Here is a 14,558-nt window from a genome sequence, read left to right as displayed (position 1 = left end):
ATGGGAGATTATATATATGTGATAGCTAATACATACGTATATACATGTATATACGGTCTGTAGTTTATTCTTGGTCTTCATTTTACCTATTTCACGATTTCTTTTCAGTTTCTACACATTGGAATTTATTCTACAAAATTGTCATTTTTTCCCCATGATATTGCTTATGATGAATTTTAATCAAAATTACAACACTTTAATACATGTGATCCTCGTTTTCTCATGAAATATGTAGATTCTTTTGATTTATATTCTGTTTCCACTTGCATGCTGTATGTTTTCTTTTTTTTTGTATGTTTTATTACTTTCTGTTTCTTGTGTATATTTGGGTTTTCTATTTTTGTAACTAGGGTAACTCAGTGAGAATCTCATGTTAAAATAGACAAATGTCAAATATATGTCATATTTTGTATCCTATCATGACATTTTTTTTTCCCCTGTGGCTTTTGACTCATTAATCCTTGCTTCAGCTTTGTTCTACTCTGTCCTAGCCAAAATTAACTTTATAATGCAAATTGACTGTGGCACAAGCAGGGTAAAACTACTGTTGGAATAAATGATTCACCATAAAGTCTAAGAAAGCTGTTTGAAGATTAGAATAACTTAATGAGATAGGGGAAATTTGAGAAATTGAAAATCCGGAGTGATCTTTGGAATCTGGAGTTCGTGATGTAGATGTTAAGTCTGTTTCCTGGGCTGTTGCCGGTGTAGGCTGGCATAGAACATGTAAAAGTGATGATATTCAGTCTATTCTTGGCTTGAGGTGGCTTGAATTATTCACACACATTTCTTTTATGTGTTTGTTTTTTCTGCCCCAGATTTGCAGCCTGTTACTTACTCAGAACCTGCATTTTGGTGTTCAATAGCGTATTATGAATTAAACCAGAGGGTTGGAGAGACCTTCCATGCATCACAGCCCTCACTCACCGTAGACGGCTTCACAGATCCATCAAATTCAGAGAGGTTCTGCCTAGGTTTACTCTCTAACGTCAACAGAAATGCTACAGTAGAAATGACAAGAAGACATATAGGTATGTTTTTTTTCCTTATGTGAAAAACCAATGCCATATACTCATAATGTGAGCATTATGTGGTTTACCACATCAAGAGATTGTGTGCAAAAAAGCCTGCCTTCTCTCTCTCACCTTAAGGGCAGTCATGTTTAAGTGCACAGCTTCACAGCTTTTAGTAGATCCTGGTGATCATTCCATCTGCGAACTTTTATCTTGAGCTTCTGTTAATTTGGCACCCTCAATACTGGGAAGTCCTTCAATAAATACGTGTTAAAATAACTTTACTCTGCTGAGCCTCTACCAGTCATAAAATTGTCATGTTCAGATTTTAGGGATGTAATTTTAACAAATCATGAATTTTTTTTTTTCGGTTTGTTTACGTCTCCTAGTTTTTTCCCCCTTTCAGTGAATTCATATATCAGATCTGCACACTATTAATCTGAAGCAGGATATCTAAAACAAGAACTACCATTTAATTTGTTCAAAAATAATTCATAGAATCTGAAAATGTGGTAATCCCAGGCACCCTTTCAGCAAGTTGGTGAGGTGAAAACAATTTTCACAGTGGTACTAAGATGCTGTTTGCCATTTTCACTCTCGTTCTCTCTTGACTGTACAGTGAAGTATTCCAGAGGCTTACAAGGCTTATGATTTTGCAAGGAATTAAACGTAGACTCTGATGAGAATTCTACTGTCTTCTCTTAAGCCAGACATTAAGGATATTTGCAAAAATATAGAACATTGCTACTCTTCTCACTGATTTTTTCTTTGGTTTGCAAAATAGTTATTTTTCATAAACTTGTTTATGTTAATATGTAGTGGGTTTATTATTTTGATTTTCAAATGAATTAATAAATTTTTTTGAATCTCAGTTTTCACACATAATATGGTAAGTTTGCATAGATGTAATCCACATAAACAACAACTCTTTGGGTCATCAGTATTTTTTTGACAATGACGTAAAAAATAGTTTGAGCGCCACAAAAATAACTGAACATAGTTCTCATCACCTTAAAGTAACTTCTTTTAATAATAATTAGCTTCTGTTCATTTAATTAACCGTCACTCGTATGAGAAATAATGCTGATCACTAAAGAGTCAGTGTGATATTGCAAGTACTAGTGACTTCAGAGGTCTGTTAGTTGGCTCCATGTGGAATTTCTCAAATCTTGCTTGATGTATAAATTTTATATAATCTTTCTAAGGTACTCAGGTATCTTATAGGTGAGGAAGGCCTCTGAATATCTGCCCTCTTTTAACTAAAACAGTTCTGAATTTTCCATGTTCTAATTAGGACTCTGCATAAAAATTTAACAAAACGTTTACCCTACCTTATTTACTTCTGTACAAAATTTTAGATTGCTGTAATTATTGGATCATCTCTTTTTACTTTTGATTTCTAGTTTATTGGGTGCTTTTGATCAGAAACTATAGCCTGAAAAATCTCTACTTTTTGGACTTAATGTTTTCCTAATGGTCAAGTGAACAACTTTATTTTTTATATAAGTATTCTGTAGTCATTAAGAGAACAGGGCACCAGGTTCCATATTTATGTAGTAAATCTGGCTTGTTGGTTTATATTAATTTTCTTTTGCTGCATAACATATTACCACACATTTACCAGCCTAAAACCACACAAATTTACTGTGTCACAGTTTTTGTGGGTTAGGAGTCTCCTCAGGGTCTCACAAAGGGAAATCAAAGGGTCAGCTGGGCTGTGTTCTCATCTGAAGCTTGAGGTCCTTTTCCAAGCTCACAGGTGATTATTGCAGAGTTCACTTCCTTGAAGTTGTGGCACTGAGATCCCCATTTCCTGCAGATTGTAAGCTAGAGGCTGCTATCAGCAACTAGAGGCCACCTGCGTGGCCCCCTCCATCTTCACAGTCAGCAGTGAAGACTCTGTTGTGTTGAATTCCTGTTGCTCACACTTTGAATCACTTTCACCAGGGCCAGCCCAGTCCCTTTTAAGGGCTGTCACCTGATTAAGTCAGGCCCACCAAAGGTAGTCTTAGTTTCTTATGGTCAGTTGATTTGAGAACTTAATTACATCCGAAAAATCCCTTTAAGCATATGTAGATTAGTGTTTGATTGAATAATTGAGAAGATAAATACACCAGGGTGAGAATCTTAAGTGCTATCTTAGAATTCTGCTTTTCACAATTTTTTCTTTAATCTTTGTATTGCTAATATTTTATGTATATTTGATCTGCTAATATTTTGTATATATTTGATCTGTCAAATTCTGAAAGAGGTATATTAAAATCTCCCAATATAATTTTTTCTTATCTAATTCTGCTTATATAAATAGGGAGCTGGTTGCCCCCATAATATATATAGTTTCAAAAGGGGCAGATGACTCTAACCTCTTGATAATTTTTATTACCTTTTTTTTTTTTTTTTTTTTTTTTTTTTTTTTTTTTTTTTTAATTTTTGGCTGTGTTGGGTCTTCGTTTCTGTGCGAGGGCTTTCTCCAGTTGTGGCAAGCGGGGGCCACTCTTCATCGCGGTGCGCGGGCCTCTCACTGTCGCGGCCTCTCTTGTTGCGGAACACAGGCTCCAGACGCGCAGGCTCAGTAGTTGTGGCTCACGGGCCTAGTTGCTCCGTGGCATGTGGGATCTTCCCAGACCAGGGCTCGAACCCGTGTCCCCTGCATTAGCAGCAGATTCTCAACCACTGCGCCACCAGGGAAGCCCTATTACCTTTTTTCTTAACCATAGTGGGCTCTTTAAAGAAATACTGTTTATTATAATAAAGGCATATTAATCCAGACATTAGTTAATTCCTTCAAATGAATTCTTTTATTTATTTAGAAATAACTATAATTTGTATGAAATTCTTTATTTTGCTATCCATTCACTTTTCTGCATTGCTTAAGTATTTTTGATAAGCATGTACTATCTTTACAAATCAATAAAATCATTTTTAAAAAATACTTGGAAAAGTGTACAGTGGTATGTTTCAAAGTTAGATTTCAGAAAAGCATAGCTATGGAAAAAGTCATCAAAATACTTTATGTCATTTTACTATCCTCTGAGAAGACTCTTTGAAAGTCATGCTGAAATAGTAAATGTTGTAAAACTAATTCCATATATATTTTGTTTTAGGAAGAGGAGTGCGCTTATATTACATAGGCGGGGAAGTTTTTGCTGAGTGCCTAAGTGATAGTGCAATCTTTGTGCAGAGCCCCAATTGTAATCAGAGATACGGCTGGCACCCTGCAACAGTGTGTAAAATTCCACCAGGTATGGATACAACAATGTAAATAAACCTATTGTATCAACTTGCTGAGTTTTTCTTTGCTATTACTTTTAGGAATCAGGAGATGATTTGCATGCTCATATTCTAATATCTGTAGCCCTTTTAAAATGATTTTCTAATAGTAATATTCTTTTTACATAATTTTTAAATCTTTTTCTCAATCGTAGGCTGTAACCTGAAGATCTTCAACAACCAGGAATTTGCTGCTCTTCTGGCTCAGTCCGTTAATCAGGGTTTTGAAGCCGTGTATCAGCTAACTAGAATGTGCACCATAAGAATGAGTTTTGTGAAAGGGTGGGGAGCAGAATACCGGTATGAAATACATATTTGGTTCTTAAATTTCCACAACGTAATTCTTTTTTCTTTCATTCTTTGTATCTTCTGAAGTTCATGTGTATTTATTTTCCTTGAGGTTTATAGAGTTAGCAGATCTTTATGTAAAATAACAAAAGAAAGTTGGGGGCCTCTGGATTCAAAACTATTGCAAATTCCTGTGCTGGCATTATGGAACAAAGAATTAAAACATGTATGGATGGGTACTGTAACAGAATGCAGAGTGTTAAGTACCATAAATGGCATATTGGAAGGCTTATGTCAGTTCATGGAAAGAGATGTTTCGCTGGGGCTGGGGGAGGTAGTGATGACACAGGGTCTGGGTTCTGAAAGATGCCTAGGATTTCAGTAGTCACAGGTTTGTGGGGTGGAAAGTGATGATCCTGGCAGTAGAGTACAGTTCAGTTTGACTGGAGTATAGAAAGTAAAGAAGAATAAGGCTGGACAAATAAGTTGAGACAACTTCAGTATAAGGGTAAAAGGTGGAACTTCATTCAGTAATAGAAGGGAGTACTTGTTAGGTGCCAGGCACTGTGCTGTGTTTTAGGTGCAGTATCTCACGCCTTTCAACATGGCTAAGAATTACTGTTGCTATTTTTATCCTTTCTTTATAAGGTTGCAATCTTTCTAAGGTAAAAAATTGTCCAAACTAATGTTTATTTGGAAATAGGCTTAGAAAAGATTTGATAGTTTGCCCAAGGACACATTCTAAGTGGTAGAGACGGGACTTGAGGAAAACTCTCCTTGACTCTTAACCTCTTCTCTAAGGATAGTAAGTAGCAGTTACGTAATTGAGTTTTACCAAAGCTAATCTGTCATCAAGGGATAAGATAGATTACGCCATTGATAAATTAAACAATTGATTGGATTCCACAGCAAAGATAGGGAATACTTCATCAGCATATTAAAGAATGAAAGTATAAGTAAAATACTTAGTCTTTCTTCAGTTCACATTACTTACTGTCTGAATGTCTGCTTAAGAAGATATTCATATAGAATAGTAATAGTACTCCTGTTTCATTCAGCAGTTTGGGCCCTTCTTCAGAATTTATTTCATTGCATTTGAGCTTGATTCCCTGTCTTAAGTTTTGTGAGGTGTATGACTTTTGTGATGGTGAGATTTGAGATCTACTGGTTTGAGTACTTTTGTAAAAATATATTATGTGTTATATATGTATATCCTAGAATGAAGACTTGTCACTATTTTGTCCAAGTTATGTTAGTAGAAGAGTTCACTTTTTGACTTTGCTGTAGCTCTCTTTTGTTTTAATCATTTCCCCTTTGAGATGTGATAACTTTAAAGAATGCTGAGCTTCATTTTCCCTTTGGACTTGGATTGAGTTGATATTAAAATTAGATTCAGATAGTACCATCAGATACCAATTTATTAGGTCAGACATTTTTTTTTCTCTTCAAAAGATCATAATGTTGAAGAACATGGTAGAAATTCAGTGGAATTAAATATGAATTGCATAGGTCAGGGAGAATTCCATGTGTATCTGTGGGTCTCCTGTTAAGACCAGTTTTGATTGGTAGAGAGAGATACTGCCCTTCATTCACTGTGGACTGTGCTGTTCTTTAACCCAGAGCTAATTTAAAATCTGTATGAGAAGCAGTAATATACAGTATGTTTTCATGGATAATGGAATCAGGTACATCTACTTTGGATAATAAAGTAGTTTCCTTTAACATTTACAGATCAAAATAAATCAAATACCCATAAATCTGTGAACTGTGGAACCTTTTATCCTTAATGACACTGGTGCTAAGGAGATAGATCTAATGGTTGGATTTCTAAAACTTATTTTTTAGTTTCTTTAGTGCCAGCTTGATTGCTTAGCATAAAAATCAGGACATGTAGTAAGCAGGAAATATAGATGTGTAAAGAATTCATAGTTAATTGAGAAATATGTCTCAGTTAAGTGAATTAGTACTGAAGTGAATTAACAGGTGGGGGACACATAATGTGTGTCTCAGACCCTGAGACAAGGGTTTGCATGCAAGAAGTTTATTCAGGAAATGGAGGGAACACTGGTCAGGAAGGAGGAAGTAGGGAAAAGAGGGAGGGAGGAAAGGCAGCCAGTACCATTCTTAACCCATCTACTCTAGTGGGTGGGTCACTAGAGCTATTCCCTTAGGAAAACTTTGGAAAACAGTAAAGAGCACACAGAATTATCCCACCTAGAGAGAAGGGAAACTGGACATTTAAATGCCAATTCCTGTGTCATTGCTTGAGGTCTGTTCCTGGGGATGTTAATTTCCTGGCACTTCTGATCTGCTATATATGTGGACAGAGCAGAGAAGTTCTCAGGCACAGAAATGCAGATGCCTACAATTGGAAATTGGCTAGAGAACACTGAAAATCTGAAGGGTATAGTGGGGCACTGACACCATCTGCTACAGAAAACCACATCCTTTGAAATACAGTTTTAAATTATACTGAGCATGTGTCACATGGAGGTGAAGAGTTGATAATGGCCTTTTCTCATGTTTGAAGGGCTGTCATGTTGAAGAAGCAAGCAGACTTACTGACTTATTGTGTATAATAAATAAGAACTAAAATCAGTATGTGGAAGTGACAGGATGTCATTGAACAATTGTGATTCCCAGAGGGTAGCTCATTTTCTTTGAAGTACTAAAGGTGTTTCTTATTAAAAAGCCTGCATGATTTTGCTAAAAGGGATGTTGGTTGTTGGCTTTGTCAGGGAAAAGTTGAACCCCAACTCTTAACATTCTGTGATAAGCTTGGGTCAGAATTCTCTTTTGTTTTGATATACTTTAAATTTGAATCCTGTTCCATTTGGACTTCATTTGCTATTTGAGTATCTTCTATTCTGTGGATGATTAATAAGTAGGGTGACTTTATATATTCTGGTTTGCTTGGGACAGTGCTGGTTTATGTCTCTTGCCCTGGCAGTGATTATTTATAGTGACTACATTCTCTCTTAAAGGTGTCCCATTTTGGACGGTAAATATAAGGTTACTCTACTAATTTTAATTTGAGGGGAAAACAGTGTTTTTTTTCTCTTTAAAAGAAAAAAAGTCACATAAGTACTTTGAGGATTAAACAGTTTTCAAAATAGTAGATATGGAAACTTGATACTCGTTCAGAAAAGAATCTAGGTTTTAGTATATATTGATACAACCTTTTGATTTATCTAAATTCTTCCATAGCCATGTTATTCTTTTAATTTCATAATATTTTCTTGCATTCTTTTAACAGAAGGCAGACGGTAACAAGCACTCCTTGCTGGATTGAACTTCATCTGAATGGACCTCTACAGTGGTTGGACAAAGTATTAACTCAGATGGGATCCCCTTCAGTGCGTTGCTCAAGCATGTCATAAAGCTTTGTCACCAGTCAAGTCCCATCAAAAGACTTAATGTACCAACTCTTCTGTCATAGTATTTGTGTGTGGTCCCCGTGGACTGTTTACTATCCAAAAATTCAAGAGAAAACAGCACTTGAGGTCTCATCAATTAAAGCACCTTGTGGAATCGGTTTCCTATGTTTGAATATTAGATGGGAAAATTAATGTCTAGAAATACCCTCCCATAAAGGAGGAAGAGAAGATTTTAAAGACTTACTGATGTCTTGTTGGGCATAAAACTGAGTGTCCCAAAGGTTTATTAATAACAGTAGTAGTTATGTGTACAGGTAATGTATCATGATCCAGTATCACAGTATTGTGCTGTTTATATACATTTTTAGTTTGCATAAATTAGGTGTGTGTGTGCTGCTTCTTGATTTAGGCAATCCTTTATAAAGTTACAGTACCTAATCTGTTATTCCCACTTCTTTGTTATTTTTGTGTGTCTTTTTTAATATATAATATATATCAAGATTTTCAAATTATCATTTAGAAGCAGATTTCCCTTGTAGAAAAACTAATTTTTCTGCCTTTTACCAAAAATAAACTCTTGGGGGAAGAAAAGTGGATTAACTTTTGAAATCCTTGACCTTAATGTGTTCAGTGGGTCTTAAATATTCATTCTTTTTGTGTTTGTTTACTTACTGCTAAAACCTTATGGAAATTTTTCCAAACCTCTCCTCCATTTATTTCCACTTTTGTCCTGATACCAAAACGGTGTAGCGTGACATCCATCACCAATAATGGTTGCACTGATACCGCCAGCACCAGTTAATTCTGGGGTACGGTAACAAATCATATGGAGTAAGTCCCTTTGTCTTATACCAAATTTCAGTTTCAGCAGATGATAATAGACTTGTGTAACCTAGCAGTCTTTTGATTTATCTTTACACCTCATAAAAAATGCACAGGTGGCAGTATAATTATTTTCAGGGATATGCTACAATTATTTCAATATATTTATCCTTTTTAAAAATTCAGTCTATAGATATAAACACTCTTTAAAAAGGTATTTTAAAATATTTCAATAGCAAACCTAGTGCTCTTTGAGTTGAGTTTCCTTTGATTTAGTTACCAGATTGTATTATGAAATGGACCTTTTGTAAATGTAACTGCTTCAGCAAAATACCTAGAAAAGTAATGCTGAGGTATGATCAACAGGTAAAGGCCATCTGTTTTTAAGGTATGTTGTATTAAATTTATACAATCTATGTTATTTTACATAATTATGAATTCTGAATTTTAAAATTTGGGGGAGAAGCAGTTTAGCAAGTTTTTTAGCTTATAATTACCTACAGTCTGAGCTGTTCTTAACTAATCCTGAATATGTGGTGACTATTAGAACCAACCATGCTTTATGCTCTACAGTGACAGGAGATGTCAGAAACTCTGTTGGAAGTCCACCCTGCAGCAGATAATCCTAATGTTTATTGTTAACTCATTGCAGTTTAAACATTTCTTGTTTGCATCTCAGTAGAAATGGAAAGTAACCACTCCTGGTCCCCTTCTAGTAAGTTTTCATATTTTTAAAGACAGATTATCTTTGGTACTTGTTTTTTGAAACGATATTCACCTTTATCTACAGGTGTTATTTTCAATACTTTCAGCATTGCTTGTTTTCTATTAGATATTCCCCATTTTTCTATATTTGTGTATGCATGTATGTGTTCATGTAAACTTGGTATAGTAATTTTTTATTCATTCAACAGATATTTATTGTTCACCTGTTACGTGTGCCAGGAACTTTCTTAGCCTTTGGGTAAAGGTGAACAAGACAGATAAGGCCCTTGCCTTTGCTGAGATAGCAGATTCTATAATGCTTAATTAGCTTATTTGTCTATGAAGGAGATAAAACAGGGTACTGTGATAAAGCATAGCAGGGGGAATGCTTCTGTAAGGTAGTGATGCTTGAGCTAACACTTCGGTGAGAAAGGAGCAAGCCATGTGGAGAGAAAAATAGGCATTCTTGGCAAAGAAAATGGCATCAAATGCAAAGGCTTATTTTAAAGGAAACTCATAATTTACTAGGTGTTTATGCTTTATACAAAAACCTCTACACAGGTCCAAACTTGAGGATCAGATTAGTTCTACAGTTTATAATAGTTGAAGGTGGCCTTACTTTGTAATAGATTGCTTCATGTGTCATTCTCACTAATATTTCCTCTTCCTCACGTCCTTACTGTAAAAAGTTTACACCAGGTCAGTACCATTTAATTGAACAACCCTTTCTTCAGTTCTGCCTTGGGCAAATTTTCACCATTGTAGTGACTGGCTGCTTGCTTCCAGATGTCCTGCTGCCCGATAATTATTACTTCTACAGCCCATCCTGTGGATAGAGTAAATGTCCCAGGTATTACTGCTGTCAGACCTGTTGGAAATGTGGAGGCTCTGCCCTTTGGAAGTGTTTACTTACTAGAGGACTTGTAGTGATGTTAGGGAACACTGTTCTTTGTCTGGGGGTAAAGAACAACTTTGAAAGTGGTAGAACATCCTGGCAGTTGCCCTTGCATTGATATGTTAAGCAAAGCAGTACCATCTGTAACATTTCAGTAGTGGATCACATCTCTACAGTTATGGTGGGATTCTTCTGTACAGTATGAAACTGGGACTCACCTCTTTGGAAGCACCCATGTATTCAGCGGTTAGACCTGTCAAGCAGTTGACTTTGTGGTTGCAGTGGTTACATTTGTATGAGTGTGTTCAATGGTCTTCCTTCCTTTTTAATGTGATGCTGGTTTTGCATTCTATTTTGGCCACTGTAGCCTAATTTTTGCTGATTGTTTTTTCCCTTTATAGGGTTTGTTTTCATTCTTCTAAGTGATAAGATCTCCTCTCTGTAGAATTTAGTCTTTTTTTAGATTAGCAACATCATTTAGAATTTCTTCTACACAGTGCTGGTAATTTCCTCAGTTTAACAACATGAGAACTGAATGATCATGCTTTCTATCACATTTCTAAGATAAATGGTGATTTTCACAGTGGATTACATACACCTTAGGGCTGGTTTAGGGAATTGGAGGCTGGTGACATTCCCACTGACTTTGGCCTGGCCAGTGGCAGCTTCATTTTTATTCTGTGTTGGAGTTCCACGTAGGAACTCCAATAGAAAGATTTCTTTCTTAAAAAATTTTTACTGCTTAAAAAAAAGTTTGACTTTCCTGACTAGATTTGAACTATACCAGTTAGTGTGCTAATTGTACATTATGATATACATTCATTCAATAAACATTTATTGATGCCTGTTCTTTACCTACCCAGTGTGATAGATGTTGAGTAATAAAAAGATAACTGGGATTTGGTACTGACTCTCAAGCCATCTTAGTCATGTGGGGTTACTTTCTCTCTCAGGACCTGTCACTTTGCCAGAAGAAAATCTGCCTAATTTTTCTTGAAAGCTATATATTCTTACTCTGTACTCTTATTCTGTATTCTAAGTATATATTTGCAACTTGTTAATATCTGGGTTTTTTTTAAACCTCATATCATATCTAGTTTTGCTTGGTTCATCTGTCCTTTAAACATTGCCAGATATTCTCCTTTGTTGAAATTATTTTATTGGTAATTTCACTTTATTTGTGCCTTTATTGTCAGTTTCATCAAGACTAAGATTTTGAACTTGAAAAACAATCCGTCTAGTCTCTTGCTAGTTGAAATCAAATAAAAGAGTATATATACCCAGTTGGTTTCTCTACCTCTTCCAAAAATTGTCCAAATATACCTTTAACATCTTTCTTTTTTTAAAATAACTAAACACTTTGAGCATTTACTCAATAATCAGTGCCCTCCTGGTCTGGCTGATGGTGGGATGTAATGTAACGCAAGACAATCCTCACTGTACTTAACATCTGTCTTTATGTCCAGCCTTTACTTTCATAGCTAAACATTCCAGCTTCACAGTTTGCCACCCCTCCACCATTCCCCAGTATCTCTTTAGATAACTAAGTAGACTGTGGACATAAGCAACCCGTGATCTTGTCTCTTACTCTGGTGCAACACGTTGAGGTTTAGACATAACACATTATTGCCCATTTTCTTTCCTTCGTGAACTTTATTTTGCTAAGTCCTTTATATTCATCAGCTGAATTTTATTCTTCCTTCCCTTCTCTTGACAACATGTATCCCTAGTGGTTTTGCTAGTTGCCCTCTTCCTTGCCAACCATGTTGTTTCTGCATACATCAGAATGTTTCTCCTTTGAACTTTACTAAAGACCAAAAAGGGCGGTGCTGTTCAATCCCAGGGTCCTAATTTCTTCACCACGAAGGTTGACGTTGTTCAGATTGGTCAGTCACTTAAATCTTACAGATGGCTCAGAAATTCTATCCAGTTAAATGTTTTTGTGACGATAGCATACATTGTCAGATTCTGTTGTAAATTATGTTCAGGATTATGAACTTTTCCGGTAGTTAGTTGCAGCCAGTGATTTCCTCATAATACTAGCCCTGTTTCCACCTTGGGGCATATTGGGTGGTTGTATTTAGTACAATCAAGAGTAATAATGATAGTGTGTGGTGTCTAGAGGTTGTCAGAGTCCTATTGAATTCCTTTTATATCTTCCTTTTCAAGTTTTCATAAATATTTTGTCTGTTCAGACTACCTTTTGTGTGTGGGGATTGAGGGACAAATTATCTCTTGTAGTGGAATTCCTATGTTTGAAGCCTCAACCAGGAAATGTGAGCTATACTAGATATAGATAGCCTCATGATAGCTTTTATGATGAGAACTTGTCTAATGTGTTCACATAACTTCTTGAGTAGAAACTGTTTTAGCTTGGATATTATAGCTAACTTTATATATAGCATAACTGCCTTAAATCTTTTTAGTAGGAAATAAATTATAGAATGTGTATGTATGGATTTATATATACATATACACTTCCAGAAAAATCTTAACAGTAGGGGTCATTTGCATACATTTTAACAGTGTTCAATGATTCTATTGTTTAAATCTCATATCAGTAAAAAATATTTAAGTTTCTTGCAGACATTTTCCTTTCATGGACAGACCATCAGGGTAAATTTTTTATTCTGCCAGGGTCCTAATTTGGCGGTTCAGTTAGTATGCCATTTTTAGGCAGCTTGACAATTAAGAATCATAACTGGAACATCAAAAAAAAAGCTCTGAGTGGTCTCTGGAAGGTACTTGCTTAAGGTTACCCTTTTTTTTTTTTTGAATAATGTTAGATTGTGTGTCCGCCACACCTGCTCTTTCCCCCCCGCCCCCCGGCATAAGACTGCTGCTTAAGATACCCTGGGAAGCACCACTACCAAGTCAAGTTTTCCTGTATTGAAGGGTAGCCTCAGGATGACTTTCTTAGCTGTGCTCAACAGAAATGGATTTTCCAAAGTTCTTTGGGCCATTTCTGAGTCACAGAGTATCTGACCAGAGTATATATTAGCCTGAGTTAACTTCAGTGTTAATTGGTTTGCTGCCATGAGATCCATAATAGACCCAAAATTTCACCATTGATTGAGATGTAAGGGCCCTTTGAAAGAATAGTACCACTGATGTTAGGAGTGAGGATTCATTAACTCCACACAAAGGACTTTTAGATTTTTCTCCAACCAAATTTCCCCCCAAATTATATTCTTCTATCCTCTTTAAAAAAAACAAAACAAAACAAAAGCTCATACTTTCTATAGAATTTCCAGTTTGCTCTTTTGGGTGGGGAGTAGGGATTTACTTTCTCTTTCTAATTAAAGATGCTAATTTATTGAACCATGAAATCCATAATATATTGATTTAAGGACAAAAGTGAAGTTTTAGAATTGTAAAAGTACTTAACTATTACATATTTTTCATTTCACACTTGACTGTTCTTTCTCCCTATGGCTTTAAAGCTTTTGGCTGTTTTACAGCGTTAGTCACTAGGTAACTTGCCATATTTCTGGTTCTGTTAGTCCTACCGATTACAATGCTGTGGCATAAAGTTAGTTCTCAGCACTTGTCTGTAGGAATAGAAGTCTTACTAAAGTCTTTTTCTTCCAAAGAGATTTTCCTTTCTCAGTAAGTTCCTAAGAAAATATTTGTTTGTCACTCTCTTTATTCACGTTCTTTGATTGTTCAAACAGCAAAAAAAAATGTTGGTGAAAACGATTAGGGTCCTTTTCTGATGAATGTATGTACCTGCATTAAGAATGTAGTCATTTATTGGTTTTATGTAACTAATATACACACAGATTAATTTTAATCAGGAGAAAGAATTATCACATACATAGCAAGTAGGTAACATGCATGGCTTTTACATTTTTTAAAAATACCCTATTTTTTGGCAAAATGTAGAACCCAAAATGGTCATTTCTTAGACCAACTTTACCTCAGGCTTCATTTTTGCTGTTTTGACCCTGGCCTTTAAGGCATTAATATTTATATCTTTTTATTAGTGATAGTGAAACTGTGACACTAACCATTTCTATACAAGACAGCAAAACAAGAAAAACTATAAAGATTAAGATGAAAGCAGTTGTGTGGTTGTTGAGCTAGATCACAGCATTTGTAGGCAAAATAAAAACGTTCATATCTGAGAATTTTTTTTTTTTTTGCCATTTTTTCCCAAGGCCAGACCTTCTGGTAGAGCACAGTTAA

At 35.6% G+C, this 14,558-nt stretch overlaps 1 protein-coding gene across 5 annotated transcripts in view; it reads left to right on the top strand.

Moving 5' to 3' along the window:
- SMAD2 (SMAD family member 2) overlaps window positions 1-13,598 on the top strand; it is a 102,128-nt gene extending 88,530 nt beyond the window's left edge. For all 5 annotated transcript variants that reach the window (XM_036874880.1, XM_036874878.1, XM_036874876.1 and 2 more), the window contains 4 exons: window positions 819-1,031; window positions 4,118-4,255; window positions 4,439-4,583; window positions 7,828-13,598. In XM_036874880.1, the coding sequence (XP_036730775.1) occupies window positions 819-1,031; window positions 4,118-4,255; window positions 4,439-4,583; window positions 7,828-7,951 (620 nt within the window). In that variant the 3' untranslated portion in view covers window positions 7,952-13,598. The remainder of the gene's footprint in view (window positions 1-818; window positions 1,032-4,117; window positions 4,256-4,438; window positions 4,584-7,827) is intronic.
- Window positions 13,599-14,558: the final 960 nt, after the last annotated feature.

Source organism: Balaenoptera musculus, chromosome 14, assembly GCF_009873245.2.
Source record: "Balaenoptera musculus isolate JJ_BM4_2016_0621 chromosome 14, mBalMus1.pri.v3, whole genome shotgun sequence".
NCBI classification, from domain to species: Eukaryota; Metazoa; Chordata; class Mammalia; order Artiodactyla; family Balaenopteridae; genus Balaenoptera; species Balaenoptera musculus.
This window is presented reverse-complemented; position numbering and strand designations above follow the sequence as displayed.